This window comes from Silurus aristotelis (genome assembly GCF_946808225.1).
Source record: "Silurus aristotelis genome assembly, chromosome: 4".
In the NCBI taxonomy this organism is placed as follows: Eukaryota; Metazoa; Chordata; class Actinopteri; order Siluriformes; family Siluridae; genus Silurus; species Silurus aristotelis.
Genome location: NC_139577.1, coordinates 9,251,674 through 9,266,035, shown reverse-complemented (window position 1 = coordinate 9,266,035; position 14,362 = coordinate 9,251,674). Strand labels below are relative to the sequence as shown.

Sequence of the window (14,362 nt, the reverse complement as noted above, 5' to 3'; positions counted from 1 at the left end):
CTCTGTACAAAAATACATCCTTCAACGTCCCTCATGGATGTTAACATCCACAAAGATTCAAGTGCTGTAAAAATATATCAGATCAACATTTGTTTCCACTTTTTTCACTTAAATCTGTTAATTAACCTCAGTTTTGATCAAAACTACAAAAGAAAATTTTAATCCAGGATTTTTCTTTGTAATTGCCAATTGAATTAGTGACGTCACACAAAAATGACTGAAATTTAATATAAACAGTAATTGTAAACCGGATTTTCTTTGACTGTTTATCACAGGCTTGGATGTGTCAAAGACTGGAGAAAAACTGACTTTTATGCATGGTTAGTTTTTTGCAGCATCAGCTTGAATTATTTTCCATCCTCATTTGTCCTTAGTGGCTGATTTTTCCCCATTGACTCCCATTAGAACGACATTTTTTAATTGCTTCACCATGACATACATGAATGCATTTTTGAAAGTTATTAGCACCTCCTGTTGGGAAGAGATTACATTTGCGTTTTTTACTGTTGAGTAAAACGAGACCATAATATAGAGCTGTGGAGAGAAAGCTTAGTTTTTGGCTTTCCTATGGAGTTTTCTAGTATGTGTGTGTTTGCCTGTCTCTCACAGAGGGTAACCTTTGTTCACTGACCTTCATGTGTACACGCATGCCTTGTCCCACCTCTGCAGCATCCCCGATCTTCCCCAGATATGGTGCACAGCGCCAGGCATATGATGTAGCCACATCAGCCGTGACCCAAAGTTTTAATCCATATTTTGCCGGTTTCTTAGGCATATACTGCCGAAATTGGCAGCGTCCTTTGAATGGAACAAGCTGTTCATCTACAGTCACCTCCCTGCCTGGATTGAAGAGAATCTCAAGCCGATGAGCCCACAGATCCCATAGGGCTCTGATCGGTGCAAGCTTATCATCTCTTATGCGAGCTGCTCTGGTGACCTTATCATTAAAGCGCAGGGCTCTGCTTATTTGGTGAAATCTCTTTAGAGACATGGTGGCCTTGAAAATGGCCCGGCCACGTCGATCATCCCACAGGCAGCAGGTGGACTCGTTCCTGGACCTGTAGACCCCAGCCAAAATATTTAGTCCCATGTAGGCCTTGAGATCCGTCGAGTCCACCACGATCCAGTCTTTATCATTGCGCCGACCATGAATGTTCGTCATGCTGACAATTAGGTCTAGCATCTCAGAAGTGAAAAAAAGGTCAAAGAAAGACTGTATGTCTCCTACCCTTGCTATTGCGTAACGTGTCGGCCCTGCAGTCACGCCGCGAGCAGGCTGGGTGAAAGGAGCGGTCTCTTCGTTATTTGAAGACCACACATGCCCATTTCTCCCAATCCACCCTGATCCAGGATCCTCAGAATCCTCCTCACTCGTAGTTGAGGGTGTGGATGCTGGCTTAAAATCTGCATCTGACTCTCTCGAGTCAGTGCTGTCTGTAGATGAAATCTGCAGCTCACTGGGGTCAGGCTGCATGACTTCCTCCAGAACTTCTTCTGGGCTGAAGGCTCTCTTCCGCTTGTTCGCTGTTCGTTTCATTGTCAAATGACCAGCAGGAAGTAATGCAAGTGTTTTATTCCACTTACCTTGTTTTTGTTTAGTCTGTACTTCTCATCAACAAAAGGTAGTTCTGAGAGCTGATTCGCATATTCTGATTTTCTCAGACATATCAAGGGTAGTTGAGCAAAGGTCACCCACCCACACACACACACACACACACACGCACACACACACTATAATACTCCATAAAAAACTCCATAGAAGCCAGAAACTAAGCTTTCTATCCACAGCTCTATTACAAATGTACCCTCTTCCTCCTAAATGTCGTTTTAATGGGAGTCAATGGGGAAAAAAATAATCTCTCTCGTGCACGCGCACGAGAGACACACACACACACACACACACACACACACACACACACACACACACACACACACACACACACGTGCACACGCACATACTATAATTTTATACTATGACATAGAAATGAATGGGAAAGTATGGCCGGTTTATAAACCTATTTCATGGTCTCTTGGCGCCACGTAGTTGACAACAGTAAAAAATGCAAGTGTGACCTCTTTCCTGAAGAGGGCACCAAAAAGTTTTACAAATGCATGCATATATAATGTAATTTTGGAGTAATTAAAAAAATGTCGTTTTAATGTAATTTAATGGGGGAAAAATCATCACAATAATTTGAGCTGATGCTGCAAAAAAAACTAAGCATGCATAAAAGTCAGTTTTTCTCCAGTCTTTGACACATCCAAGCCTGTGATAAATGGTCAAAGAAAATCCAGTTTACAATAAATTTTTATATCGAATTTCAGTGATTTTGTGGTTTTTTTTTTTTTTCCATTTTTGTGTGACGTCACTAATTCAATTGGCAATTACAAAGAAAAATCATGGATAAAAAATTTTCTTTTGTAGTTTTGATCAAAACTGAGGTTAATTAACAGATTTAAGTGAAAAAAGTGGAAACAAATGTTGATCTGATATATTTTTACAGCACTTGAATCTTTGTGGATGTTAACAGCCACGAGGGACAGATTAGGCTGGAAATAATTCAAGCTGATGCTGCAAAAAAACTAAGGATGCATAAAAGTCAGTTTTTCTCCAGTCTTTGACACATCCAAGCCTGTGATAAACGGTCAAAGAAAATCCAGTTTACAATTAATTTTTATATCGAATTTCAGTGATTTTGTGTTTTTTTTTTTCTTCCATTTTTGTGTGATGTCACTAATTCAATTGGCAATTACAAATAAAAATCCTGGAATTAAAATTTTTTTTTGTAGTTTTGATCAAAACTAAGGTTAATTAACAGATTTAAGTGAAAAAAGTGGAAACAAATGTTGATCTGATATATTTTTACAGCACTTGAATCTTTGTGGATGTTACCATCCTGGTCAGGAAAAATACAGCCCTATTAACGAGGGCCGCATAAAGGTTAATTGAATAGTCCGGATGACATGGCATCCGAGTTTTCCAAAAAGATCTTCATATTTTTATTCGTCTGACCTAGATTCTCTGCCCATCTTGACTTCTGAGAGACACTGCCACCCTGAGAGGCTCTTTTTATACCCAATCATGTTGCCTAATAAGTTGCAAATTGGTCCTCCACCTGTTCCTTATATGTACATTTTACTTTTACAGCCTCTTATTGCTACCTGTCCCAACTTTTTTGGAATGTGTAGCTCTCATGAAATCCAAAATGAGCCAGTATTTGGCATGACATTTCAAAATGTCTTACTTTGATATTTGATATGTTATCTATATTCTATTGTAAATAAAATATAAGTTTATGAGATTTGTAAATTATTGCATTCCCTTTTTATTCACAATTTGTACAGTGTCCCAACTTATTTTGGAATCGGGTTATTAATTAAAAATGAGAAAAACTTTTTTTTGTTTACTGTCTCATTATTCATGAAAAATCTTAAATTAAAATAAACATATTATAATGTACAATTAGCTTGATTCTAATCTCTAATCATGCTTATTTTGTGATGACAGATTTAGTGTAGTGTGTTATCAAATACAGAACTACTTGGGTATTAAAATCCCAGGACCATTAAATGTTGTATACTTAAATAACTAAAATAAATATGCAATAGTTATTATTTTAACTACAGACATTATCTATTTTTGATGCTATTGGTTGTAAAGTTTGGACATAAAATATGTTTAAAACAAACAAGAGCAAAGCTGAAATGTAACCAAAAAAATACCATACCATTTTAATTGTTAATTGTGCAGAGTGTTTCTTTTTGATGATCTTGAAGCTCTTTTTTGGCAATTCTTAGTCAAATCCTGCTTAACTGATTTTGTCAGGTTGTACAGAAATTGTGTACACTGAGTGGATCATAATCACCAGTGACATTTAACTGTGCTCTGTACTAGCATTGTCCTGTCAAACTTTGTTTATACAGTGATGCGTCACGTCTTCAAATTATGATTTTCTACAGAAAATATTTTCAGACCATCAGTGAATACAAACACAAATGTTAACTGGTTGATGGAAAAGGGTTACAGTGAAGCACTTTTGAAATGAAGGGAACAGCTCTCTCCTGGCTTAGGTCCTATTAAATATGCTTCTGAGGTACCAGTGGCCAATTTTCCTGTCCCTTTCTTTTCTTCAGATCTGCCTCATTCATCCTGACACCCTACCTCTGGATAAAGTCCTTTTAAATTGGAGACTGTGCAGCTGGAGATGATTCCATACCAACAGGCTAAAAATCCATGAAGTTACTGAGCAAATCATGAGGGTGGATTTGGACTGTAATTAATATAAACTAATTAATATCAACAGTCTGATACATTTTGCAGAGGACCACAGTTTGCATGAATAATTCTGCATTTAAGCATCCATCACTGAATAGTACACACAAACAATGATGAACTGTAATGAATGTACATTTAGTGCCACCCAGATAAGAATGGATTCGCTCTTGAGTCTGGTTCCTCTCAAAGTTTCTTCCTCATGCCATATCAGGTACTTTTTCCTTCACCACAGTCATCATTCGCTCACTCATTATCAACAAACTTACTATTATATGAACAAACCTATAGGCATTAAACTTATACATTCTTTTATAAAGCCTTATAACCTTTTTGAATGTTTTGTTGTGGGTTGATTGATTGCCCCCAAATTTTTTTTTGTATCGGTGTTTAAATTTTTACAGTTCGTTTTTTTTCACTCTCATCGCTTAAAATATCAAAATATCGTCTTGATTTCCTGCATCCTTACTTTCCGTTAGCTCTGTTTCGTCTCTTTTTGCTTTCGGAAGCGCGCTTTATTCCCTGTTTGAGGGTCTGAAAGCAGTGAGTGGAGACCATTCCCATCAGAACTGCGAACAGACACTACGGTAACCAAATTAAGGTACGTAATTTCTCTGCTATGGCGAACATCCAGTTCATTCAGTGTGTGAAGTGTGACATGTTTAGTCAGTCGTTTCTCCGTTGTTAGCGATAATTTTATCTGTGAGAAGTGTGTAGTATATTGAACGTGTAGTATCTTACATGTGTAATATCAAAAGGCCTAAATTCATGTTATTCTTCAATAGTGACACTCCTGAAGAGGCCAAAAGGTCATTACCGAACCGCCTGTACAGATAGTTCTCTGTAAACAAAAGATTTGGATTTAATGTTATCTCAAGGCCACAGAGAGACTGACGCCGTATTCTTAAAACAAATATAGAATGTGGTCAAGGATGTATATCCTCTGGGAAGGCGACCTCTGACCCGTTCATCATATACGAGGAGGTACAGGAAAAACAGGATGTTTTATGATCTGGAAATAGCATCTGGAAACATCTGGACATCTCAGTAGGACAAAGACAAGCTTTTCTTTACGTTCAACATTATTGCACAGTAAGCTCATATGCACCTAATTTACATTAAGAGGCGGACCCGGAAAACGGGCAAGCATTTAATGTGTGTGTAAGCATGGATCTGGAGTCAGACTTTGAATCAGAGCGTGCTGACTCCAGGCTTGACCGGAAGGCCTGTAAAGATGCTATATTTCTGTGCTAAATAAAAATCATTATTTACACGAAATACGGTGTCTAACGAGAGTCCTTCCAACCGACAACTACACCTCATCAAGACGACGAAATACACAACAAGTGTAAGCTAGTTTGCTCTTTGACGGACAAGATCTTAGCATTAGAGGAGTGCATCCAGAGTCTAGAGAGAAGTAGTGAGTGCGAGAGCAGTCCAGGTTCTGCATGGGAAAGTCTGGATGCCCTAATTGGAGTTAGCATTCCCCCGACTCCGGCATTAGAGCCCTCGCAGCGGGGCGAGTGGGTGACGGCTCAGCGGCATACTTGCAAATCCAAAGCTCGCGCTAAGGCTCGCCTACGGGAGCACCATTCCTCTCCGCTTCACGTGTCCAACAGGTTTGCTCTCCTCGGTGAAGCACCCGCTGAGAAACCTGAAAGAGCTCTGGTTTTAGGAGACTCTATTCTGAGGCATGTGAAATTAGCTAGACCTTTATTGGCACCAGCAGCACAGGTTATGTGTATAGGGAGCCAGACATAGCAGGTCAGCTTAGGTTCTTAGGAAAACAGGTTCTCTAAGATAGTTTTTCACACAGGATCTAATAATATACGCCTTCGACAGTCAGAGGTTACTAAGAGCAATATTATAGAGGTGTGTAAATTAGCGAAGGCAATGTCCGATGCAGTAACATGCTCTGGCCCCATCCCAATGCGACGTGGCAATGTAGCCTACAGCAGGTTATGGTCGCTGAACTGCTGGATGTCCGAGTGGTGCTCCAAAAACAATGTGGGCTTCATATGTATAATTGGAGCAATTTTGAGGGCACGGCTGGCCTGTTAGGGCGGGACGGTATCCATCCCACATGGGAAGGTGCTGCTCTCATTTCTTGTAGTATAGGTCATAGACTAAGAACAGCACTAGTTAACAAGTGACTGTCCAGAGCCAAGGCCAGGGAGCAGACAGACAGGCTAAACCGACCGTCTGCTAGCTGCACAGAGTCGTCACTCATGATCCACCATATTGAGACTGTGTCTGTCCCCCGAGCGAAACCAAAATTTAGAAATTCTCAAAAAGTCTATTTATGTAACCTGATTAACAAATAGAAAACAAATAGATAAATTAAATAGAACTGAACGCACAGCCAGCACCTCTGATCTAAAGATAGGATTGTTGAATATTAGATCTCTCACGTCAAAAGTGCTTACTATAAACAAATTATTACTGACCAGGAATATAAATTAACAGAAACGTGGAATTAATAATCTAAGCGTCACACAAAAGACTAAACACAAATGTAAAACTTTTGAAATTCTTTACACCAACATAAAATATTCAGTGTCCAAAAGCAGGTCCAGTCAGTCAATTCCACTAATTATTATTTATAGACCCTCAGAAACTACTGATTTTCTAATAGAATTTGCAGATTTTATCACAAATTTAGCTACTTCTTTAGACAAAGCATTAATTGTTGGTGACTTTAATATTCATTTTGATAATCAGGAAGACTCCTTAAGAGCAGCAGTTGTGTCCATTCTAGATTCAGTTGGAATTAATCAGAATGTTATAGGACCCACTCATAGTGGTGGACAATACTCTTGATTTGTTGTTTACATTTGGATTAAAAATAAAAAACTTAGTCGTAATTCCACAGTCTAAAGCTATTTCAGACCATTATCTCATCTCTTTTAAAATCTGCCTCAGTCATTGCATTACTACCTCACTACGTTACCGTGTTAAGCGTACTTTCACGTCAGTTACAGCAGCGTGTTTTATCAATAATCCTCCAGAAATTACGATATTAAATAGATCTCCGTCTGACCCTGCAGAGCTTGACTGGTCCACTGAATACCTAGAATCAACGTTACGTTATACTCTAGATGATGCAGCTCCCCTTAAGACCAAAATGGTCAGGGAGAAAAAATTAGCACAGTGGTATAATGATCATACGCACACCTTAAAACAGACCACTCAGAAATTAGAACGTAAATGGCGTCAAACAAAATTAACAGTATTTCAAATAGCATGGAAGGAGAGCCACCAAAATTATAGAAAATCTCTTAGTGCTGCTAGATCAGAATATTTCTCCACCCTCATAGAAAATAACAAGCATAATCCTAGATTTTTATTCAGTACGGTAGCAAAATTAACAGGAAATAAAAGCACTGCACTAACATGCACACCATCATTAGGTAGTAATGATTTCATGAACTTTTTTGATAATAAAGTTAAAAACATCAGGCAAGAAATCCAGACGGTTAATATAAATCCAAATTATTTTACAAGTAACCCTGTAGACAGCAGTGTAATTATAACAGAGAATCAATTACAAAGCTTCACTCCTATTCATGAGAATGACTTAATTTCATTAATTTCCTCATCAAAATCATTAACCTGCATTCGCGCTCCCTTGCCTACAAGTTTCTTTAAACAGATAATTCCAGAGGTAATTGAACCTGTTTAAGAATAATAAACTCTTCCATTAGCACTGGTTATGTACCTAGATCCTTCAAACTGGCAGTTATTAAACCCCTAATTAAGAAACCTGACCTTGACCCATGTCAGCTGTCCAACTACAGGCCAATATCAAATCTCCCCTTTATATCCAACATTTGAGAAAAGGTTGTAGCACAGCAGTTATGCTCACATCTACATAGCACAGAGACGGCGCTAGTTAAGGTGGTAAATGACCTGCTATTGGCCTCTGATCAGGGTTTTGTCTCTTTACTTGTTTTGTTTGACCTTAGTGCAGCTTTTGACACCATTGATCACACTATACTGTTTGCTAGACTTGAGAATGTTGTTGGAATAAAGGGAACAGCTCTCTCTTGGCTCAGGTCTTTTTTGACTAATCGCTATCAGTTTGTTGTAAATGGTGAGTTCTCCACACTATCTGAGGTAAAGTTTGGTGTTCCTCAAGGATCTGTCTTAGGCCCACTGCTTTTCTCTTTATATATGCTGCCTCCGGGTGAAATTATACATAAACATGATATTCGCTTCCATTGCTATGCTGATGATACACAGTTGTATATTTCAGCAAAGCCAGATGAGAGAGATCAGCTTAACAATGTTGTGGAGTGTGTAAAGGACATTAGACAGTGGATGCTTGATAACTTTCTTCTGCTCAACTCAGATAAGACGAAAGTACTTTTACTTGGACCACATGCAGCTAGAAGCAAACTTTTCAATTATGTAGCATCTCTGGGTGGTGTTCCTGTTTCAGCGTGTATGGCTGTCAAAGACCTTGGTGTTATTATTGACCCTAGTCTTTCCTTTGAGGCTCACGTGCATAATATTACCAGGATCGCCTTCTTTCACCTTAGAAATATTGCTAAAATTAGAAATATGATGTCGTTACAGGATGCAAAAAAATTAGTTCATGCTTTTGTTACATCTAGATTAGACTACTGTAACGCTTTACTGTCTGGGTGTTCGAGTAGGTGCATAAATAAGCTTCAGTTAGTTCAGAATGCAGCAGCAAGAATCCTCATGAGATCTAGGAAATATGACCACATCACTCCTGTTTTAATCAGTCTACACTGGCTCCCAATCAAATCTTGCATTGATTATAAAATACTGCTACTGACGTATAACGCACTTAACGGTCTTGCACCACAGTATCTGAGTGAAGTTCTGTACCAGTATGATCCTCCACGCCTACTTAAATCAAAAGGTGCAGGTTATCTGTTGGTTCCTCAAATAATGAAGACGACAGCAGGGGGCAGATCTTTCTCTTATAAAGCCCCACAGTTATAGAACAGTCTTCCAATCAGTGTTCGGGACTCAGACACAGTCTCAGTGTTCAAGTCAAGGTTGAAAACATATTTGGATCTTCCCACTTCGTCCAGGCCTGCCTCTGGATAGTGTTCTCTTCTAATGGAGGCCACTCTGTGCAGCTTGGGACGGTTTCTCATCAACGCAACTGGCGCTTCTGAGGATGGATTAGACTGTAGTTAATGTCAACAGTCTGCTACATTGACTCAGGACTACTTTTCGCTTTTGATCATCATCACTGTACCCCGCAACATCGTATACCTGCTATAAATGGACATTCGGTGCAACCCAGATGAGGATGAGTTCCCTCTTGAGTCTTGTTCCTCTCAAGGTTTCTTCCTTATGCCATTTTGGGGAGTTTTTCCTTGCCACAGTCGCCACTGGCTTGCTCATCAGGGACAGACTTAGATATAAAGAACATATTCACTTTTAACACTAGAATTACTGACTTTTTTATTTTCTGGTGCAAGTTCCGAGGTGTTATTCACCCCTGCTGAGATTTTCACAGTTCTTCAGCTCGATTCTCCTCAGAGCCTAATGAGTTCAGGAGACCCACAAGAGCTTGAATTTCGAGGGCGAACAGATCGAAACTGGCTGTATCTCCAGGCTGTACATTAGGGGCATCCATGACTTGCTGTCATTGGGGAGCTAGCAGAGTTGTCTGCAGCTTTACTGTTAAATTCTGCATATCCTTGTAAAGGACCCTAAGTTGTCAGAGTTCCTCCAGAATGGCCGCCTTATCTTCACGGAGTTGCCTAATCTCCTGTGATGTCATAGGTATCTTGTCATTGCTTGGTAAACTGTGTGTCTGCCTCGAGTGTAGAGCCTGGAGATACAGCCAGTTTCGATCTGTTCGCCCTCGAAATTCAAGCTCTTGTGGGTCTCCTGAACTCATTAGGCTCTGAGGGAGATGGTGAACTATGGTGTGAACTACCAGTGGCCATTGAACATCGTGCAACCTGTCACTCAGCACTGACCATTCAGCAGATTCACTCAGCACTGACCATTCAGCAGTTGTCACTCAGCAGTGGCCTTTCAGCATTTATTCTGCATCACACAACCTACCGAACAGCAGCTAACAAAAGATAGCAAGAATCACCTCATATACAATCAGTTCTATACCCAGTAAAGTTGAGTGTTCTGAATCCTGTACCGTGTTTTGACTGACACGCTAGGGCGAGTACAATGCCCTGATCAGCACACACCAGATAGTGAAAATCCTAACATTTGGTCTTTCGAGCCGGATAGGAAACATTCCTAACAAATGGTCGTGATTCTGTCCATTATGACGGTGTATGTAAGGAAGTGGCATTGCATGACAACAGCACAGTGCTGTGCATAAAAGCAGACTGACCCAGGCGGAAAAATAATTTCTTCTTCGCATTTTTGAGAACGCACATCAGGATGGCCTCCGTATCACTGCCACGCAGAAAGAACCTCTCCGCGCAACAGGCTTTGGCCTGGCTTCAGGAAATGGACGAAGCAGACTATGATGGAGGAGAGATTTCATTTGTCCAGCAGGCCACTAAAACCTCCTCAGAAGAATCCGAAAAGGAGACGGAACAAGAACCCAACATGCCTCCACGGAAGATGCACTGGGGTACTGGGAAGCCCTGTCTGAGCCAGACGGCAAAAGACGGCACTGTGTGGGTAGAGGAGGACATTGGAATGCCCAGTGCAGTAGCAAATCACTTGTGCTTCACTGCGCAAGCTGGACCCACAGAGTCTGCTAAGGTTTGTCATTGCCATAGTACGGATGGAATTTGTCAATTCATGGACTGGTGGCATTCATTTCAATTCTGTTTGTAAGAGCAATCATGTGTTCCGTTGGTGCCATTGTGGATTGCTGGTCAGAAAGCTTTCTGGTGCCAGTAATCAAAGAGACAATGCCCCGAGACAGATTCATTTCAATTATGCAATTACGCGGGGGGCCTGCTTAGACTGCTGCCCCCGCGACCCGAATTACGGATAAGCAGGAGAAAATGAATGAATGAATGAATGAGTTCACAGGTAAATTAGGTTTGACTCTAGGAGGATATAATAACACTGAGTCAAGTTATAAATTAAATTTAACAGCCGGCACTTTAATTGTAATTTCAGAAAAAAAACGTAGAAAATGAACAATTCCCCAATTCAAACAGGTAGTCTTTCTGTCTCAACTTTATATCACAATAAAGTGAGAGAAATGGCTTGATATTGAGCTCAAGATAGAATAAAGATAAAACAAAAAAATAAAATGAAATAAAATAAAATAAAATGTCCCAAAGTCTCTTGTATCCTGTGTGTGAATCTAGTTCTCAAACGCGAATGGTGTAAAGGATTTTTGTTAATTTTTTCTTCCTGGGTAGTGTATACAGAGTGTGTAAGATCACAGCTTAGCTGTTATATCCCGTGAATCCGCAAGGGGGTAAGGGTTCACTCCACATGTGTAGATCGAAAGGACTCTGGCTCGCCAATCAAAAGTAGGTCACGATGCAGAATCAGAATCCAAACATAAAACCCAATCTGCACAAAATAATGCAGTAATATTAAGCAGATCTCTTAATTTTAACATTTAAACACAAATATTTACCATAAGCTACATAAAATATCCACCAGTACAAATATAACTCAATGTATGACAATTTGAACATGTAAACAGCTTAAAGTATACAAATGTGCGACAATATTGTCACATACCCATAAATTATAATCATTTAACCAATACAGATTTATTAGCTTTGTTCACAAATTTAACTCTCTTAATATACATAAAACACTTTTCAAACCTCATAGGCAACTCTAATTGAGTTTTAGTACACATATAGAGAAGGATTGATATCAAATTAACTAGAATAGTTAATAAACAAACAAACTCACCAGAGTTCTCATAAAGAAACACGGTAATCAACCGAAAAAATAAAATCTTTTCACCAGAACTGGGATGCATTCCAACCTCATGGTGCATGTCCAGTTAGCTTCTTCAGCTGAACTAAAAGCAGCCAGTTCACTCATTACACTAAAGTCAACTGCCCTCTAGTGGTGTGGAAACAGTACTGCACCAATTACATGAGTCTCTTTGGTAACGTACAGTTTAAAATGGGTTTCACAGAGTAAAATCACACAAGAAGGTAATGTTCAATTTAAAGGGGTTACATCTGCAATGCATCTTCTTACTTGGGAAAGGACCCCAGTCGTCAGAAAGGAGAGAGGCTGGCAGAGAATGTGGTCATGAATCTGATGGAGCCATTTTTGGATGATGGGAGAAATGTCACGACGGACAATTTCTTTACTTCACTGTCACGGTCTCACAGACTGCGCAAAACAACGCTACTGGGCACGGTGAATAAAGTCCGGTCGTGAAAATGTTAATTAGTACAGAGTGATTTTTAGCTATATTAATATACAGGGCCAAGGAAAATTAATATGTAATTTTTTTTTTTTTGCATACAGCCAAAATAAAAAACAACAATAAAAGAGTCAACAAGCAAATAAAATTGCAACAAACAGTCAGGAAAAGGTAAACTTAAGTAAGTTGAAGGAACATCACTCCACCATAAACTAGCCCCCTCACAAAAGCTCCTCACAGGTTTTTTGATAAGGGAGTCTGAAGATTAATCAGAAAAGCAGACTAAGAACATCTACATGCTTTGATGGTGTGCATTGCCTATTGTAAAAGCACCCTGTAATAGTGGTAGCTGCTGCCCCTAAGCCTGTATAATAGGCTAATAGCTTGCTCTAAATTCTTTGATGCCTTCAAAAAGAATGCCCAACCATCTCCATATACTACAAGTCTGTAGATGGAAAACTAATCATCTCCAATCATCAAATTTACACACACAGTCCTGCTCTCTATCACTCTTACCTGAAGCCTATAGCTACATTAATGCCAGAGTTAGACTCAGATGTTTCTATTGTGATTCTTCTGGACCATGACATTATCAGATTTCCTAAGGTTATTGACAGATAAGTGGTCCCCATGATCCTCCTTATGCACAGAAACAAGTCTACAGCTGTGAATACATTCTTCACTAACTCAAAATAAGTATGCCTGTCCATCTTTGATTCCTGTCCATATGTTTTTTATGTAAAAGAAAGGAATAGTAATGGTTAGAGAATTACATTGGAATGTTCTACACCTCACCTTGTCTACAATCACAAATATGTTAGCCAGGATGTGTTTAAAGTAACTTGTGATGACAACAAATGACTTGTCGATCCTTTATATTTTGGAACTAAAGGTTTGTCTAATGTGTTGTCTTATGTTACCAAACATGGTGACCTCTGTCTGGTAGGAAATGCTTCAACGCAAGAAGCACGGCCAGCATCTCTAGGCAATTGATGTGCCACAGCAGACTTTGGGCAGAGGGGCCACTCATGACCGCTCCCCACCACGTAAGGGACCCGTCGTAAGCGTTACGTGACGAACGGAAACCCCCAACACGGGGCCAGAAATAGGAACTTAAGGGTCGAATCCCATACAATGCTTACAAATGTGTTTTTCTCTGAAATGGAGAGCGTTTAGCAGAAACCCCAGCTCCTTCATGTGAACGAGAACGAAATCTCGATGCCAGGCCGCTAAATGCTCTGATCGAGCTAATATCAACCAACCATCAATATAGTTAAAGGTGTGAATGCTCTGAAGTATCAGGGAAACCACACACTTCATAAGTGAGAGGGCAAGACCAAACGGCAGGACCCGATTTTTGTACGCTTTGGCCCCGAAAGCTAACCTCAGGAACTTCCTGTGAGAAGGGAGGATGGATACATGAAAATATGCATCCGTTAGATATATCCTGACAAACCAGTCCTCGGATTTGATGTGAGACACAACCTGCTTGAGGGTCAGCATCTTGAACCTTAGTCTCATAAGTGAGTCAAGTTTATTTCTATAGCACTTTTCACAACAGACATTGTCTCAAAGAGGCTTTACAGAAATTAACAGTTAAAGTGAATGGTGTGCATTTATCCCTGATGAGCAAGACTGTGGCAAGGAAAAACTTCCTTTAAATGTTAAGAGGAAGAAACCTTGAGAGGAACCAGACTCAGAAGGGGAACCCATCCTCATTTGGGTGACATCAAAAGTGTGATTATAGTGGGCGGTTGAGCTGACATAGA

At 39.8% G+C, this 14,362-nt stretch overlaps 1 protein-coding gene across 9 annotated transcripts in view; it reads right to left on the bottom strand.

The window, feature by feature from the left end:
• The window catches only part of arid4b (AT-rich interaction domain 4B), a 193,930-nt gene that overhangs the window by 105,109 nt on the left and 74,459 nt on the right, over positions 1-14,362 (bottom strand). The window contains exon 1 of one of the 9 annotated variants that reach the window (XM_083539885.1): positions 12,125-13,467. The exons of the other annotated variants lie outside the window; for them this stretch is intronic. Within the exon in view, the coding sequence (XP_083396011.1) occupies positions 12,125-12,136 (12 nt within the window). The 5' untranslated portion in view covers positions 12,137-13,467. Of the gene's footprint in view, positions 1-12,124; positions 13,468-14,362 lie in introns of those variants that run through there. 9 annotated transcript variants of the gene reach the window in all.